General features: G+C 36.5%; 1 protein-coding gene across 1 annotated transcript in view; it reads right to left on the minus strand.

Moving 5' to 3' along the window:
* The window catches only part of LOC126373032 (uncharacterized), a 40,597-nt gene extending 21,585 nt beyond the window's left edge, over positions 1-19,012 (minus strand). Inside the window, exon 1 of the mRNA XM_050018988.1 lies at positions 18,523-19,012. Within this exon, the coding sequence (XP_049874945.1) occupies positions 18,523-18,654 (132 nt within the window). The 5' untranslated portion in view covers positions 18,655-19,012. The remainder of the gene's footprint in view (positions 1-18,522) is intronic.
* Between the last annotated feature and the right edge of the window lie 1,646 nt (positions 19,013-20,658).

A 20,658-nucleotide genomic window follows, 5' to 3' on the forward strand; every position in this document is an offset into this window, starting at 1 on the left:
GCATGGGGTAAACGTACTTTCTGTACAATTGTTAGGTACCCGCTTTTGAATGTATGTATACTTTGGTGCGAATGCTTCATCATGTATTGCAGGAAAATGTGTGAATACAGTCAATAACGTAAACACATGCCGATAAATTCTTCGAAACGTTTAGATAAGACGTTTATAATCTTAAAAAATTATCTTACGTGGAAAATAATATATATATTTTAACAGACCCACAAATCGATCGAAGTATTTTAAATTCTCCGCACATAACTAAGCTTATAATCATTATCAGAAAATATTATTACATTATCAGATAATAAAAAGCCGTAATATTAATCATTAGTATTTGAAGAATCTGACTCATAAATAGATCCTTGCAACACATCGGGAGATGATTACAAGGCAATATGCACATGATTCGCTGGCTTCCTTTACATATCCGTAGTTACATTTACAAGAAAGCGTATCGTCGGTAACTAGCTAACTTCACATCCGTTTAATTTATAGCCAATTAAGTTAGTGTTAAGCTAAATAAACTGACATGAAGATAGCAAGCAACAGTAGTATAACCAGCCGCCCCCAGCTCAACACATAAAGCGGAAGGTTCGAGTGGGCGCGAGCAAATACGAAAGGCTTGTAGCCGATTGAACATTTTAAATAACCCGGTTTATCTACCGAGCCCCGATATTGCAGACCCGACGACAAGTACACGAGTATTTGATTTATACCACTAACTAGTAAGCTCGAAAGTGCCCTTTAGAATTATAGCGCTGCGCAGTCTTGTCTTTAATTTTGCTTATTGAACCGACATCCAAATGCGGATTAATAAGGATTTATGTTTGAAACAGAATAAGGGTTCTATGAATAGCAACTTGTCAACGAAAGGACTATTGTGCAACCTGCTATTCATCCGTCACTTGTTTATTATTCAACTTGCTGAAGTATCAAGGTGTGGTCAACTGTACACAATCTCGGACTCAAAATGATACTCCCGGTGAAGTTTAAAATGACAAAGTTCTTGAGACGGCAACTAAAAAGTGAGCAAAAGCCAGATGCTGCAGACAGTTGGAAACAACTGGCAGGAGTTTCTTATAAAAAGTTAGCTTTAAAACCCTCGCTATAAATCAATAGAGGAAAGTTCAAAAGAAGTGAACGAGTAAAGGTGTGTTCCATTTCCAAGACACCAGACTCTTTACATTACAATTTTTACGATATTTTACAACGTCTCTTGTAAAGATAATATCAATATAAATGAAAGGTTACGGATTATATGAGAGATCACAAAGATTATACGTTAATAAATTGAGACTAAAGGAAAATCGCCTAATATTACTAAAAGGCGAAGTAAATAGAGACTGACATCTATCAAGATGTTTATGTCTCTTTTTCCTTGACTCGCGGTTCCAATAAGTTCACTCGGGAATGGAGTCTATACCTTTGAACACACCTTTAGTCGGATATTTACGGTGATGGGGCACCCGCTCCTCTCAGCGTACGATAAATCTTGGAATCCAGCACGCTTTGTAGCTGACTTTATAGAAGTGCTAATCACTGGTACTGTAGTACTGAGACGCTGAGTTATATAATACCACTGAAAATCCGAATAACTGACCCAGAAATTTTAACAAGGCGATTTGTTTTAAACACGGTGCTAACACAAAACAGACATTACGTTCTACTGAAGACTGATGTTGAATAACATCAAAGCTGTTTGATCAAACGGTTCCCTGAGCAAATAGTTTTCTTTGGTAATGTTGAGAAAATACAGTCTTATCTGCTATTTATTTAAGAAAGAAATGGAAATACTGAGATAACGGTGAGATTTCAAAAACGACTCGTACTCTCTGCTCGATTTCTTACCATCATAATATTGTTCTACAAGTCGAGAGAGCCTACAAAACCTGTCTATTGTGCGCGGAGATTACGTAAAATATCAAAGAAAGGGTTTGGTAGGATTTTTTGTGAGATAAAATCGTCATGCTTCGATTGATATCCAATTTAGTTGGCGGACGCCGGTGTCCGCGCGCTACCAGTCCCTGCTTTGTCGCGTGGTCACGCTCGCATCATCCGCCTCCGTTTGTACACGTAATAGCCTCTTATTTGAGTACTTTCTAATTAAAATATTCAAGGAACGACAAAAAAGGCAATGGACTTTGATGAGAATAAATTGGATTGAGCAAGAGACCTTTGACTCGGGCAGCAGCGCATGCCTGGAAATTACTCGAACTCAAATGACGTTGGGTTCAAACGACCAAATGGAGCCTTTAATGTCATGATTTAAAAGTTTACAAAACGAAGTTGATTCATTAGAATACCGGCAAAAAGTGATAAGTGGAACATAAAATAATTAAATCAAGATCGCAATTAAGTTAAGCAAAAATGAACGAAGAATTGTTGTAAAATTGCCGTGGAACATTAGAAGAACGCGAAGAAGAAAAAACGCATTATCTTTACTGACTCAGACTAGCCGCTTTGAACGTAAACGCTACTTAATTCAACAAAAACAAAAGGAGGCTAAGTAAACTCTCCACTACAGAGCACTTGTGCTTATGTACTTGAATACTTATCCGAGTACGCAATGTACTAAGTTAGTACTTAGCTGGATTTCCTGAGTGTAGGTAAAATAATCTTGTGGGTAAAGTTGCCGTCTTCTGTTATTGTAGGAACAACTAGTTCGAAGCTTTCAACGTTACATCTTTAAACTTATCACGTATAGCAAAACAGCTACGGATAACTCTAGAAGTAACAAATAAAATAACAAGTTTCAAAATAAAGTAGGTCGAAGCATCAGGTTGCTACAAATTTCTGACAAAAATGATAACTCTTACAAATTTATAGCGAACATAAATTTTGGGAACGGGGAAAAAGAGAAAATAAATCCAAAGTTTTGCAAGCACCAGTGTAAATTGCAAATGATGAAATCAAACTTGCGAAGTTTTATATTTTTTTAATGAGAAACCTTCATTTTCAGCCAAAGTTATTATGTTCGGTGTCATTTCCTTGATTCAGAAACATCTCATTTTGAATAAAACTCAAAAGACACTTTGCTTTTCTGAAATTAATGAAACTTTTTATTGCTCAAAATTATTTTGATTTCTGCTCTGTATCGTATTTTAATTTAGGTACCTAAGTGTCATTATTTAGCCTTGATTAGGGCATAATAGTTTAGCAATTCAATACTTTACATCAGCTACCTACCAGTTTCTCAATCCGAAGTGATCAATGATATTCCAGTACAAAGGAAGGTAAAGCAGCAGTGTCATATTCTCTGTGTTCGGATACCGGAGTAGGGGCAAGCTCGAGATAAGTCGGTTCAATGCAGCCTCCTCAGCCTGACAAATGGTCGCGTCTTCTGACGTCACAGTACACGTAGCTTTATAAGAACCATTAGTTATAGCCTTATATTGAGACTTTCCTTACAGTGGTGCTACTTTCTGTACAAGAATTTCGTTTTGATATATTGCATTTACCACTTAGCGCAGAATTTCACATGCAGTTAAAGTATTTCTCAACCATGAACTGTTATCGGATAGAGTATAAAGAACTTGATGATGAACTCATTCCAGGTAGGTACATGTTTGTACAATTGGAGAACCAGCATTTTCGTACAATTGACAATCTTTTAAGACATTTACATGTGTATTTATATGATACATGACTTTTTAGTAAGTATACTCCATTTTAGATTTCTACTTCGTTTTTTTTTTTCAAGCTTCAGGTGAGGCTAAGGTCAAGAGCAACCTTTCCTAATCTAATCCGATTGAAAAAGAAAGGGTGACACTCAATTGTAGAACAGATCTCTCATAGTATTTAATTATCAATATTATTATACGTAACTATATATTCGGTTTCAAAGGTCACAAAGAAAATGTCCTTAGTATTCTTTAAAACACAAGCTGAACTATAAATATCAATAATTTACGAAGAACTCCGCAGAAAGATAATCTGATAACTGCAGAGAAATACGCCAATTAATTTTATATTTACGAATGAGAACAATTTTACGATTTTAATCGTAGATTATGCGATACGAAATGAGTAATAAAATACTGGTGAATTACATTCAGTATTCAGGAAACATTTTATATCTCGTTAACGTTCAACTTTGTCACGTAACTAAAAGCGTGATAGTGCTTTTAAATATAGTTCACAAACGGTAATAAAAATCTAATAAACAATTTAACGATCACCCGCTAGGAGGTCTATAGAGGCGCGGGCGCGGGCCGATAGTAAAACTTTCGCCATTTTATAATGACCCCTAAAGAAACCATCATTCGCCACTATCTATATGAAATATATACGACACCACGGCTCTTGTTAAAGTGGTACTGTACACAGTGTATCGGTTTCGGTATCAAATGCAGATGGGTCCAAAGATAATGTCTATCATGGCGTAAGAAATATCCATGAGAATTAATTACTTACAAACCTAATGCGATTACTTATCACACATTCTCAGTAGCCATTGTAATCTGCCACTTAGTATGTATATCAAGGATTATAAATATATAAGAGCTTTTAAGATTTATTCGCTTCGCTGGTTTCAGTTTGAACTTGTTTTGATACTTGCTTTGTATGCAAGTTGGTTGTCGAAATATGAAATGTGGCATTAACTTTATCAGCTTTCAGATTATTATTTAGTTGCAATGACGTCAAATGAAAACGTAGTGTATAATTTATTGTTAGATGTTTTTAATCAGGAAATTGGGGCAATATGACGTTTGTTACAATCCGCAGCAATTGAAAATGTGTAAGCCGAATAGTGTAAACAGATGGCGTTAATCCGGCTATCAGTATCACACCACGCCTACGAAATTTAGGCACGTTTTTTTGCCACACCGCTTAACCAACATTTCAGTATAACGCCAATTAGAAAGAAAGGTTATTGGAAGTCCACACACAATAGGTTGGACGCGTTCCGTTCTCGCACACAATGCACAAATTATAAACAGTCCACTTGCTTCAATACCCGGGCTCGCATCACTTCCTGTGCCACCCATTGTCACTTTTCAATACAATAACTTTTATTGAAATGATCCAACAACGTGTACCGCAGTAGAATAGAAAGGCAGACACATTATTTTTGTGGGTTCGAGCGACATTGTCGAGCGAGCCAATTTCAATTAGAACGATTTCCGTTCTATATCAAAAGGGAATTCCAAATGCTTTTAAGTTACACAAAGGCGTACTTTTGTGACAGTTCGCATCTTTCACGACAAATTTGACGTCAAAGTTATTGACAAAAAAATGACGCACGAACTGTTTAGCGCGGTTACAATAAGCTTACCAAAGTGTTACAAACACAATGACCTATGATGGAAGGCATCCTTCCTGCTATTCATATTTACCTGCAACAAAGAATTAAACACATTAGACAAATTGCGGATGTGATATTATACGCACGTTATACGCATCCGCCAATACTCGTACTATTTAGCATTCCATAAAAGTTTACAATGCAATATTAATAAAATTAAAGCACTATAATAAGCAAATTTTATTGCGCAGCAATTTGAAATGTTCGTAAGTTGGACCTGATGAAAATAGATCTTTCAAGAGAAAAATTTAAACGAAGTACATATCTTTAATTAACTTAACTCTACTTTAATACTGAATTTATTTGAAACTATATTACGAGGCTCTACACAGGTGCGTTTCAAAACCTGACACCTAGTGTGGTCTCACTCATCAGCAATTACTGTATCTTTGTTCTAACGTAAAAAACTCATCACCCGCGTCTAGCCGCTGGCAAACTTCATTTAATAATTGCACGGTTAGTCTATTATTAAATTATTATGGCCAGGTAACCACAATGTATTGCATACGGGACGCATAATAAGAACGGTCATCGCTACTTAGGAAGTAGTTGGTATGCTGCTATACTATGTTATTATACGTGTTATAAAATAATGCCCGACTTACTATGCAGGCAGCGGACTTATTAGTATTACACAGTGTGTCCAAGAATAGGCAACCGAAGTAAGGCAAGCCGTTTTAAACATGAAACTTGCTAGTACAAGGTGGTACGAAGGAGTAGGTACTTAGATTTTTTTTTGGAAGAATACTGAACTCTATATTTATATAAGTATTGAAATTTCCCGTTAATTCTTAATAAGTATACCAGGAACTTTTTTTCTACATACCTAAACAAACGACTGTTGTTTATATATTCCTTTCCGTTTGAAAAATTATCAATTTAACTTTTCTAACACATTAGAAAGTTTCAATGGTTCTCAGAATTTGACAGATGTGAGAGTTAAATATACCGTAGTCAATACTAAATGTTGAAGCTACAAAATTACAAGTGTAGGTGTCAAAGTCGCCAAGCCTGCTAACTTGGCTTAGCGTCTGCTGTCAAATGGCAGCCGGAACCGATGGCTTAGCGGCGCTCTTACAAAATAAACAGTTACCTCGTCATCTTACAAGTATAAAAGGATTTAGTTTTAAATGACTATTTCACAAAAGTTGTGGTATGTAGTTATGTCAAAATGAAATATTGTAAATATTTTACAAGTTCGTCGTCATCAACCTTAGAGGAGTTTAACACAATGACAATAGTAGTTTATTTCATACATAATACGTTACATTTTATCTCAATAGCTCCTATATTATGTTCTGATACATTATTTTATCTCTATCTTTGAATTACGACCGAATCTATCATTAAGCGACTATACCCTCACTTCTTATATCTTTAATATCTATTGTGTCTTCATAAAGTCCAACTTTCGACTAAATCTATTAACATTTTATTCCAAAACAGTCTGCATTAAACATGTTTAATAAGTATTACTACTCATTTACGGCCATCGAGTGGGGTCAATGGACTTTCTACCGTTATCTTAGGTCGGGGGACACTTGATTCTAATCACGGATCTGGTGTGACTAGAAAGGGCGTCGGGAATTATCGAGCCCTGCTTTGTGATGTTGGATTAACTAGCTTGTTCTTTTTGGACAAGCTTAATTTTTTTGAATGACCGTTTAGTATTCAAGCTTTATGGAAAGGCGTTGGCATCGGTCGAATGAAATGGAGTGACTGAGAATTAAGGCACATTGACTCAAATTTGGGTTATTTTAAGGTGAAAAAATATATATTTTATATTTGTTGTTCAACGCCTGAAACAATACCAATTGACACAAGTAGCTTTACTTCGACAAATTATCTCGAAACTTCAATACTTACCACTTTCTATACACGCATGTCTATAGAAATTACCCTAGTAAAAAAATAAAAGCATTTTTTTTTTAATTTTCAACAGAAAATTCAGCCGAATTAAACATTTCACGGAATGAAATACTGCCAATCAACAATCTTTCCCAATTATTCAATATCGAAATACCGGTCACTTTGGAATTTAAACTTCATAAAAATGAAAAAAAATATATGAATATGCAACATAATGAAGAGTTTGATGATACAGAAAGGGAGGTTTGTTTTTAATTACAACATAAACTAACTTAATAGAAGTAAATGAAACCTAAGAGCCTTTACTAGTAAGCACGGCTCAAAGTCCATGTAAGGAGGCATGAAACTTTGGGCAAGGATCTAATTTTCATGCGACGTCGCGTCGTGATGTGACCACTAAGGAGATTAGACACTTGTTACTTCGGGAGGATTCCCCTGATAATGTGCGGGAACAACCTTTGGGACTAGAATTACTGGCTTAGGATACATGATACTTTGAAGGCCGTATTGTTTAGCGAACGTCTAATTTATTTTAGTAAGATTCGACCAAATCGCATCAAATGTTGCAAGGTGCGATGAGTGTTGTATTATAGGTAAGTATACAAGAAATAACAATGTTAATGATACAAGTAAGTAGGTACCAATAAGTAAGTAATGCTGTGAGCAAGGTTTCGCAAGAAGATATACCTACTGTTGTAAAGTATTTCTTGATTTTCGAAGTGTTGTAAGTATAAAGACAGGTATGCAGAAATGCGGCAACAGAGTCGTAATTGATTCTATCTGTCCGCACATTACAATGATTACAAAAAAGGTATGTGAAAGAACTCTATTAGTTAACAACCCGCGTGCGCAGGCCGTGCGGTACTGCGTGCGTGACCGTGAATATAGCGAGCATTGTACCAGTACAATGTTACCTACACTAGCAACAATTGGTAACTACCCATAATAGAGAGTCAATGACTTCATCATTATTAGTATTACGTACCCAAGCACTGCTTATGCAAATTTGTATGCACAACCATTATTAAAACTCTTCCCATACCCCTAATTACAACAAAACAACCTCATTTAATTTATGCAACCTTACGCAAAGACCGCGTGCGCCGACAATAAGAATACCTCACTCCAAACTTAACGTCACATAAAGTTGTGGGCGAGGAGACAGCGAGAATAAAAACAAAATCTTTTTTTAATTTAAAGCGAAGACAATGAGCAAACACAGCTGGCGGAATGCAAAACGAAACGGAGTTAAGAACAAGCCCACAAGAGCCGTGACGCCAGCCGAAGCGAACCTCGGTAGCCGAGCAGCGAGTAATTTATGTGGAAACAAAGTGTCAGGGATAAAAGAATTGTCACGTCACGTGCGATAAACGAGACCCGGCCAGGGGAAGAATGAGTCGGGTATTCGAGCCAAAGGCTGCGCGACGATTGGCGGAAAAGCTTTTTATTTAGTTGTGCAGATAAGTAGGAACGGGACAACGGATGTCTGACGCAGGCCGATATCCCCGCCGATACTCGTTACGACATCAGATAAACTTTGAAAGCGTCCTCGGGCGGCTGAGAAAGGAAACAACTGCTCGAGACGTTATTGTTGTCACTATTGCCCGCAATAAAGTTATCCAGGAATCCTAATTAACTAGAAACGGAACTGAATCTCGTCGCTTATTGGATACCTGTATGAATGGCTCACTTAGGGGTGCGCTTTCGAGCTTTCCAATAAACATGTCCGATTAACACGATTCACGACGAAAACAACGATATTTAGGAGTCAATTAAGGATAAACATGTTGAGCGGTTGGCGTCTCGCGTAAAGCAGAGCTAATAGCCGTTTAGAAGGCAGCTCGGAACAGCAGGAAGCCGTGTCGAGACCTGAGCCTCTTCCACTCTCTCCGCGGGTGCGCCGTTCGGGCGTGTTTACGACACTTCTCCTGTTCTCATTGATTGAATTCAACACAAATTAAAAAGTTTATTACCTCATTCTGTAATCTTGACTCGGAATTTCTTAGCGTATTATTAAACTTTTTCAATTCTTACGACACAAAACGGTTATTAAACGTGTATTTAAAATTTGATTCTTGTTCGATGTGGTTTATTTGAGATGTAGTTATTTTAATTCTATAATTTGAGCGATCAATGAGAAAGGAAACAATAAAGTTAAGAGTGATTTATATTACTTCAGAAAAGGAGGCTCGAAGTGAATTTTAAAGAATTCTGTACAGTGTAATGAGGCGAAGGAAAGCGGGGAATTCTTAATAAAAAGACAATAGTAGCTATTGTGTAATACGATATCATTTTACGACTTACGAAGCCTTACGAGCCCGACTGACGGAGCATTGAGGTGTCAACTTCAAAAGTGCAAGCCATACGTTAAACCTTTCGTGGTGCGGGGTACTCGCTCGTAATAACCGGAATAATTACATTTGATTTATGGACGCATTTTTACGATCAAATTTTAAATTTCCATTGTGCAACTTTGTGAAATCGCATCACGTAAGTTACAATAATTGTAAATAGCATCATCAAAACATTAGGAGCTGAATTTTAAGAAACCTAAATCACTCCAGGGAAATGACCTTTTCACTTCCTTCAGCCATTTACATAATATATTTAAACGGCGAAAGTGTCTCGGAGAATGCAAAGAGCACCCAAAAGACACTGGAGATCCCGCAAGTGATCCATTTAGTATTCTAAGTAAATGTAAAAAAGAAGCGGAGAAACAAGAAACAGTTACAAGAGGTATAAAAGTCATCTCGTAAATATCTAAAAAGACTCAAAAGACGTGTCAAATCTTCAAGCTGAGTCCCCTTCAAAGCCCGTCCCGAACACGTCAATTTGTTTACGAATTACGCATAAATTCGTCCCATAAGACAAGACATCTCGTGCGGCGATCGCTGTTGCGACATTTCAATAAAATTTACGATTGTGACTTAAATGGCGTGGTCGATGAAAAAAATACCCCAACATGTTCCTCTTTTATTTTAGACGTACGTTCAGTTCGTTAAAATATCTTGCTTGTGATAATAAAACTGTCTGTGCATAGTGTTACTAAACACGGCAATGAAATCGATGAATTATTGCTCGGAGAAAATAGCTGTTTCGTGATTACTTCGTGTTTTAACATTTTTACCTCAAACATCGTTGTGAATTGGTACCATCGCACCAGAGTTGTAAAATAAACCTTAGTGCTTGAATTATTTATCAAGGTGCCTACTTAGCCAACGAGAAATAAATCAACGTCGGAAGGAAATAACTAATGTGTAAAGTGTATACCATAGCGGCTGAAAACAATACTTTTCCGATGGTTTCTAAAATTAGAGTTCCAAGTGGCATGGCCAAACGCACGCAACATTGATGCGTGTTATTGGCCGTGACAGCAGTCTACGCTGCAGATCGTTACGCACCCTATTGGTATTTTTGTCAACACATCCGAAGCCTGGCAACCAATCGTTCATGTTTACTCAGATGAGTCGAAACTTTTAAAATTAGAGTGATTTAAAAGAATTCCATTTATAAATATAACGATCCCGCGATTTGTGACAACAATAAAGTCTAACGTTTATCACTCGAAAATTGTGCAACGTCAACAGAAGATTTAGGGGTTTAAATAAACTTTTCGAAGAATCGAAGCGACAATGAAGCTATCTTTTCATGTGTACCGAGCACGATCGACATATTCAAGACATGTTCAATGATAAGGACCTATTTGCAGGAATTATTCGAAATCTTGTCACGTAGATCTAAGGAGCTCAATGTAAGGAAGGTCTTCCCGCCGACAAAAAAGATAGAAGCTGACAGCGCTCTATATTGACTAAAAGGTTGTTTTACATAAATAAGTTTACTAGCAAATAAAACCGATTTCATTCAGAAAAATTGAAATAAATCTTTAAAATTACTTGCAAAGGAGTAAACTAATTTGCACTTGTACATTTAAAACAACTTGTACGAGCGACCAATATAAAAATAAAAAGTGTAACAGAAGTATTGGAATCTTAAATTTTACTGTTCACCGCGGGTTGTATATTTAAACACAACACTTTAAAATTCTCAGCGTTTTACATAAAAAACGATGTAAAAAGGCATATTTCATTATTTTTTACCTCTAAAACAACGGGGAGCCCCGTGTTTTTTGTAGAGAGAATACCAAGTGTGTAGCGACCCACGCGAGCCCAGTGATCGGTTCACACTTTAGTGGCAGTTCACTAAATGTACTCGAGCTATTTTTAGCTATTCTAGAAAGCTTACAATATTGCACGATTCTGCTCGTCTTAACGAGATACTTAGTTTATAATAGTTTCATATTAGGAATTTCTTCGAGATACTTTCGTCTCTGGAGATCGTTAAAAATATAACAGTTAAAATTCGTCAAACATGGGTTTAATGTACTTAGATTAAGTAAAAACTAAATTAAGCGTAATCAATTTACATAACAATATCTACCATCTATGGCATACTTCTACCTTGTATCGACACCTCTAGGAATTTTGATCGCCGTACGAAGATTTGAGATCCAGATAAGTGACGGTCCCTCCATCAATTTCGTACAAAATATTTGGTAAGATCCAAAGATTCGTTTTTATGGGTTTTAAAAGATTAATGTGGAGATAAAGAGATTTGGTTCGCTCAGCCATACTGGAATTTGGGGACACAATAAATTTTGACACCGTTCCTTCTTTTTAGTGAAACAATACGTTATGTCAGTGAGTATATGAGTTCTTCTCACGAACGCTGCTCAAAAGAAACATTTTAATTAGACGAAGTATGGCTTTCGTTCGCCCCTCTATTCCCCCACCCCTTGATGCGCTGCGTTTGAACTTGCGTGAGCGCAGAGCAAAGGCTTGGCTCCGCCCATCGCGGACATCCTACTATGCTTTGTTTAAAATAATAAACTCTCTCAACCATGAAGCACTTGAAATCCACATTTCTGTCTCTAGTAAATCATTTACCATACAGAGCCTGTTATAAATTCATTAGAGGGTAATTTTGCCATAAGATAGCTGTTATGATGCCCTTATCTTATGCATGCTACATTTGCCTTAGTATAATCGTAAACTTGGAATAATTACATAGTAAGATCTTTATTTGAGTTTTTTATGATTGTTAATTACTGTTTGACTTGCGTTATTACTGTCATAAAATGCAGTATAAGGTTGACATGAAAGCGTCTTCGTCCTGCTACAGTGTAACATGCATGCTACGTAGATTCAATATAATGTTTATCGGTAGCAAATAGAATATTATCAGCATATAACGCGTGCTTCATGAACATTTTAGTTTAGAAACTTCAGCAAACACCGCGGCGAAAACGATTAGTTGATCGGACGGCGGAGCGTCGGAAATTTACGAGCATTAAAACTATCTCCATTTCATCGGAGGCTCCGGGGCTTACTCGCCTATAGTGAGGGCAGCTGCCTTTAATCGAATCCCAATCAACTCCGGAACGACGTAAAACAGTTTACTGAAACATTAAAATATCAAAACTGCCGCTACAACTATTAAAACTGATATACTATTTCATAATTTGTAATGTTTACAACCGAACCGGCCGAATTGTTTACCTAACGTCTTTCATTACGAACGACTTATTAATCGACTTCTTGATGATACAGATAGTTAAGTAGAATTAATGTAACCGGTCCAGGCTCAGATAGTTATTAAAAATGTTTCATTGCATGTGGAAGTAATCAAGAGACCAAGTTCTGATGATGTCGCATTAGAAATAGCAATAATATTTTTAAATAGACGAGTCAACAAGAAACACGATTAAGCGTTAGATAGGGATAAAGTGATTGATAGAAAACAAAGATAAAAAGAAAAGGCCATTAATTTGTGATTTATTTAGATCGAAACGACGTGGGTGTTGGTGTGGAGGAAGAAAACGGTTGATGTCAAAAATCGGACGGCGACACAATAGTGGTGGAGGATTAAAAGCGAAGCGGTGTAGCGGTAGCGGACGCGTCATTTATCAGAACAGCCTGTCTCTTCCGTGCGCTTTAACGCCAATGGATATCCATAAGGAAAAATATATAGACGCGACCAAATTAAAAGGCATTTGCTGTCGGAATCCGAAGAATAAAATAGAAAGATTAAGGAATGAAAGGTTAAAAGCCGTTTCATTTTATGTTGCAATTAAAAGAGTTCTTGCTTTATCTTTATGCATTCTAGTTAATTGATGATAAAAGTCAGAATTATTGTTTTATTAGATATTTTTTTATGGGAGTTCCCGAATTGACAAGTAGGTAATAAGTAGATTATTTTGCAAGTACTTGCGTAGGTAAAATGGAGAAGACAATTTGAATATGCGCAACCACAACGTGAAAGTTTCCAAGAGAATTTAAATCCTTTATCTTTCAATCGTCACAAACTCTACCCCATTGTTCAGTTTATTCAAGTAATGCATCATGATACGTTATCAACGAAGTCGACCGCAGTATCAATCTGTTTTTGTCTTCAAAGCCAGTCTGTCCACATTTTCCTTAGTTTAGCGTTTATCGTCGTATCGCGTGACAAGAGGTTCTACATCAAGTTTAGAACTAACGGAACGTCATGTAATTTCCAGTAACGACGTGTTTCTTTTATTGTCATATGGCACCAGGCAATTATCGGTCGACGGCTCGAATGGGCTCAATAATGTGAATATCATATCAAATTTCGTATTTCTCAATAGATATAAATAGTTTCACACTCCATACTCGCAGCATTAGTTTATATTTAATATACTCTTACCTATTCATAGTGCTTATTCAAAACATTTTTGAAAGTTTTTTATGTAACTCGTTTCAAATAAAGTTTGCCTTTGTATTTTGCAATCAATAGAGACAACTCAATAAGAATGAAAGTGGATAACCTCTTAAGTTATTTGTTACATCAGCTTATTGCCATCAACCAAACAAATAGCTCGAACCTTATCTAGAATCTTTAAGAGAAACCCAAAACCGTAAACATGCACGTTGAGCACATAGTGTTAACTATTCATTCGGTGTCTCTAGAGAATATATTGAACAAAAGACGGGCTCAGCATCCGACTACACTATTTCTCACTACATCGGTGCGATGTAATCAGAGAAGACGACGTGTCGCGCTTATTTATGTATGAGCGGGGCGCGGGCGAGGGTGGGCCAACGCGGGATACAAACAGAATAATATTGATGACACTGCGCTCCGAGGGGTCATGAATCATTAATCGTCTGCTCTCCTCTACGGCTCTATTACGACTGCCTTCCCGGATAAGCCACCCTTCACGAGGTGAGGCCATATGAACGCGACCCAACTTGCGATCCGCGATACCACTTTTTCATAACCTGAAGAATATCACATTCCGTTTGTATCCGATGCTGACTCAGATACAATCTTTCCATTTGCTTACAAAAACCAACATTTATTGTTCAACGGCAATTTGCAAAAACTTTACAAAACTATAAACGTTTGAAACTTACTTGAGAAATTCTTGTCAATTTTTGAAAAGTTTTTTAATAGGTCTTACATACCGTGAAATTTCTGAGACTATAGGCAAATGACGCCGTACAAAGGACTCAAATAACGGCTCCATCGAATATTTGTATAGCGCCAAAAATGTGATAACATCGATGGAGAGTGGAAATACCGTATCTTTTTTCAATTACACCAGCCGCCTTTAAAATTACGACCACAAAAGAAACATAAAGCAATTCTCTTAAACACAAAAAGCGAAGGCAATTTAAGTTAATTCAGTAAGCAACAGACATGGCTACTTCCAAATGAACTCAAACGTAACAAAAACGAAAACAAATCGTGGACAAAAACGCAGGTCATTTCGGCGTGGACTTTCTCGTTTATTTTTTCTAAGCGCTGCCTCGCCTGAGGACGTGCATCCGAAACCTTGAGGCTTTTTTCGATTTTTTTGAGGAACAAAAATTTTATTCTACCTCTTGTGCATGGCTGAGCAGCGATAAAATAATAACGCTCGGATCGGCGGGACTACTACGAAAAAGAACCGTAAGAGAAGGCCGGAACGCTCCTAAATTTCTAATCGAGATTTTATTTTGCGATCAACCGCCTTGTTCTTTATGAACCCCTTTTTGCAATATTTTGCTTCTCAAAGAACTATTATAAGGAAATCCTATGGCTGGCTATGAGTACATTTATTGAAGGCGGTAATATGAACTACATTATGTCATTTATATGTAAAAAAATCAATATTTTGGTCGTTTGTAACATTATCTCTATAGTATTTCAAACGAGTATTTCCTTTATTATGTATTCTCAGCATGAAAGCTAGTATTCATTCAGTCAAAGAAAGTTGTGATGAAACAAGGCATAAAATTTACATGACAAGTCAACTACATGCCGTAATATAGTCATAACCGTATCTATATCTTAGAACCTCTTGAGGTACTTTTTAAAATTCATCACGTGTACAGACTCCGCTTGCCATCGAGGGAGGCACGCTTCCAACAAAAAACCTGCCCAAAAAAGTTAAGAAGAAACGGAAAAAACACAAGCCAATATATTTAAAAAGGTCCGCATTTTAAAAAGACACAATAGAAAAAGTAGTTTCTGGCGACATTCGGGCAACATCACAATGTGGGGGCCACAGTTTTTTAATATTTGATTGTTTTGTTAGGGCTAAACGAGATCCTTTTAAATTGTTTCACTGTAATAATATTTGCCATTTGAAGCGATTCTGAGAAACGTACTAGAGTATTCGCGACTCATAAACTACCTGAGTTACCAATTTGAATAATATCATAAAAGCTCAAAGGGTACCTTTTGAACCTAAATCGTTACATACATAAACAGCATAAATATATACGTCCCACTGCTGGGCACAGGCCTCCCATTCGTTCAACCGGAAGGGGTATGGAGCATACTCCACCACGCTGTTCCACTGCGAGTTGGTGGAGGTGTTTTAAAGCTAATAGACGGGACGAACTGCTTAAGGTGCACTCCGAAGCACGGGATCATCTTCCTTTTTCGGAAAATCAGGTGATTCAAACCGGAATGTCCCCAGACTAAATCGTTATGATATTTTATTGCTGTTTGAGCAGTGAAGTGATTTTATTGAAGATGTAAAGCTAATGCAAAATTTATTTCTGAACTGTCTACATCGTGAGCAACTTATCGACACGACTACAAGAGTATGAGAACCCTTTTAAAATACCGCCGCTTTAGACCTTTTATGCAGTTTAGTTTTATTTCACAAAAAAATGCTACTAACACCTTCAGGTAAAAATATTGATTATATCCAAAACGTGCTATTAAAAGATTGAGAGTAATTTGCGCATTTCCTCACGATACCCTAATAATGTGAACAAAGAAACGGAGGCTAACTATCTATCCTTCCGCCCTTGGAAACGTCACGCACATCCCTTCACAAACAAAGTAAAAAAGCTAATAACGGGCAACTCATTGTGCCTCAGTCGCAGGTAGATAGTAGAAAAAAATCCATCCTAAAAGCAAACGATCACGCAAAAAATCGGACGAAGCGTGATCGCACTAAATACTTGGGATTATCAACAGATGTCGATTTTTGAAACGAAACTTATGGCTGATGTGCATGATATGGGCGCTGTTTTTGTATTTCTACCTGAACATAAATAGATCGGCAAATATCGATAAATATGAAGTGAAATAATGGAATATTATTACCATACAAATTTGAGCAACTGCCACCATCTGCGAAGGCTTTGAATGTAATATAATTCAAAACATTCCAAATAATGCAAGTAATGAGATAATTCAAGTCTTTGGTGTATGTAATTTAGCCGGCTTAATAACAGACGTTTAAATAGACCTCGATACTTAATAGATTTGATAAGCTAATTTACGGTCCCATTCAATTTTGGTGTCAAGGACTTATCCAATGCAATTCCTTTTAGTAGAGACGGGTTAGGGCTTACATTAATTATGTTTATTACCTTAATACAAGCACCATGCGCAGTAGTTTACAATTAAGATTAAAATAACAGCTTTAAAATATATCTATCTACAAGAAACTAAAAATGGAAATGAACATATTCCTGCACTATCAGAACCAAAATATATTGCTTCTAGTATTAATAAAATAACAACCAACAAACTAATTAATACACAAAAAGATTTATTGGTTAATCTCTCAACCGAGGCTGAAACAAATAAGTTTATTCCAATTTAAAAGGGATAGCCGATACAAATTACATTTATGGAGCCATAGTCCCGATACCGATAACCAGCAGGCAACCTGTTCCAATGGTTCAAATAAATAACAAACCTGTTTAGATAAATTCTATCTGTAAATATTGGACGATATAAATCCTACTTATCGTTTTAGAGAGCCACGATAAACATTTCTAGCCTATAGTGAACTTACATAATTGCGTTTCGCGTCGGATTTATAGATAATATAGATCGGTTCGCTTGTCAGCTTGCTTAACTCTTGAGTGGTTCGAATGAACTTTATCAGGATAAATCGAATATTTATTGACATATTTAATTATTCTCATAACGAATCAATGAAAAACTTATATTTTTAGGATTTTATCAAAAGTAAATCATCAATTTCAACATGCGTCTAGACAGAAGCTTTCTCATTTTTGATTTATTGCCGGCGTAATGAGAACACGTTATGTGACTTCGCAGGCCGTAAATAGGCCTATGTTTCTGGAGGAATGCGGCATTCGGTCAATGTTTACAGTAAATTAAATATTTTTTAGCTAACGGTCTTATTGGTGTATCAATGTAAATATATTTTTGAAATCACAATTCGTGAATTTGTGTTATTGAGTCTGTCTCAATATGATTATTTTATCTTTTGATTCAAATACGTAGCTATCTTCAATCAATAGAAATTGTGAATGTTTAATGAATCTCTTTATTACAAAATATCCAAACGGCCAGTATATACAATATCGGTAACGAACCTCCCGTCCAGTTTGGACAAGAGGTCGCCGCCGTCGGTCCCAGTTTGATTGATTAAGGGACAAATGAACAAAGCGAGGGTAGTCACATCTATTATAAATTCACATTCCAAATTATTCAAACAGAACATAATTTCGTTTGACAGTTCCCTCGCTGTAATTGAAATTTCATAACGATGATAATTTCGCAGCGCGAAATGTGTTAGTAAATGATTTAAATGGGGAATTCTGGAAAGCTTTTAAAAAGTGTCTTAATGATAGGTACTTATCGAGGTTTCGTTGTTTTACTATCATTGAGGCGCGGATGTTTTGATTGCCGAAATGTAATTTTTAAACGCTTTCAAACTTTACTCTTTTTTAGAGGGCTTGATTTTAGAAATACTTTTTCTTTTTACTGTGTGTTTGATTTTGATTTTCAGATACGTACTACATTGTCGTTAGGTCTGTCATTAAAGTCTGCTTAAGCTTAAAGCTCACCTTTTGTAAACACGTTGCTCTGCACTGCGCTACCCGCAGCGGAGATGACACCTCTTCCTCGGCAACCACTCCAATCCATGATATTACAATAGAAAACAGGGAGAAACTATACATAAACATTTTGGCACACATTTTCTTTGGTATCCCTCTATTTGTAAAAGTTTGGTCAAAGCTCCTTGCTTATCATAACGGGCACATAAATCCAATTGATGATATACTGGTCATAATAATGTCCTGGATGATCAACTATTATTTCCTTAAGTATATTGTTTATATTTTCTTCCAAGTTCGTCACTGTATCATAATTTATTTGTGAAAAGTTATTCTCTGCGTCGCTGTTTGAAATCCGTAATGCAATAAACGCAGAATCATGTCTATGAAACTCGATGTCAACACAATTTCAGTCGTATGAAACGCACAATTTTTCACAACTTGAATCGTACACTGTGGAGTATCTCCGGAGTGCCGACGCTGCCTCGAGCGCGGTCGAATGCGGACTAACCACCCCGCTTGAAGAAGCTCGGCTCCTCTCCCCTCTGCTGGCTAATTTTGTTCCCTTCTCTCTCATACGCGAGGGTTTCCCTCGTCTCTTTCCCTCCTACTACAAAGTATACGGGGCTACTACTACGTATGCCGCTCTCTCTGTCCTCTCTACTAGTGCATATATTTTATTCTATCTCGTTTCATCTCGGGTGGTTTCACGTTGTTTTTCCTTGATGCAGTTTAACGGATGGGAATGTAGTGCTTATTGTTAGACAAAGACGGTGGTAGTAGAAATTTTAGGGTTGTTCAAAGGGGTGACAAAGAATCGAGCTAATTCAGGGCTTGCGTTTTTATGGGAGCTCGGGCGGTAAAAAGTATCCCGCCTCTCTCGTTTGTTCAACTTTATGGTCCTTGCGTTTGTGAAGCCATATTAATATTATTAATGGCTGCGTTATCAACTAGGACGCTATTTTTTATAAATAAAAGGGTTCATTCTTTAGTGGTACAATATACGGTTACTTACATTAAATACAATAAATAAAGTTATGTATTGTATTTTAGTAGTAGTAGTTGCTTTATAACCAAATATACTGTGACTATTTTAGTGCAATATCTCAGTGAAAAGAATAGGTGCGCACAAGTTGCACAATGCGGAGCTTTACATAAATTTTCAGACAATATAACAACTACATCTTCATCGCAGTCATTATAACTCAGTACAAGGTAGGTACAGTATTTTTGCCAGAGGCATAAGCCTCACAAAACCCCACTGCAAAAAGATTAAATAAGAATACAGTGTACGTGACAGCGTACAAGCCTTTCTACGTAAAGGCATTTTTCGTTTTCTTTCTCCAGTATCTCAAGGCTCGTTCTATTCATCTCGCTGTCTTTAATCTTCCAGTCTGTGCCCAGACTTTGTCTAGACAGACCCCATCTGCACAGAATTTCGATACGGTCGAGCCACGACGAATGGTCCAACTTGCAACATTGATCGTTGTCGGATTATCTTCACGATTTTGCTGACCGCGCAACAAAACAAACAAAAGACAGTCGTTGGTAACAAATCAAACTTTAAAGTGCACTTTACTGCTGTTGTCTTATAGTTTATTTGCTTTTTTCATTGGGCCTTGGTCTCCCACATTCCTGTAATAGCTAAGAAAATCGAGATTTAATAATATCGATGCTAACCTGCAGTTGAATTGCACTGACTACGTTTTGGACTAGCGCGGTTAAACAATGAGTTCCTTCTTCTTCATAATATCTAAAGATACTTTTTCAAACACTGAAATTGAGCATTATGAAGTACCTACCTATGACAGGTAATAGACTAAAGATAAAAGGAATATATTGTTTAAATTAGCTGTTATTTTATACATTAACGATTCCATTCCATTTCACTGAGAAAAGTAATGCACTTGAATTTGTGCCAATTCATTAAGTAATTACACTATTGCAAAGAAGAGTAACATTCTTAAGTAACGTTTTACATATTAGTAAATATTAATATCAATCTTCCAATCAAATACAATCAATATCAATCTTTTTCTTCTTCTTAATTCTTCTTATTTTTCTTTTTTTATTTTCTTCTTTTTTTTCTTCTTCTTCTTTTTTATATTAATCTTCTCTTTGTTTTTCAGGGTTATTAATAATTAT

This window comes from Pectinophora gossypiella, chromosome 15 (genome assembly GCF_024362695.1).
Source record: "Pectinophora gossypiella chromosome 15, ilPecGoss1.1, whole genome shotgun sequence".
In the NCBI taxonomy this organism is placed as follows: Eukaryota; Metazoa; Arthropoda; class Insecta; order Lepidoptera; family Gelechiidae; genus Pectinophora; species Pectinophora gossypiella.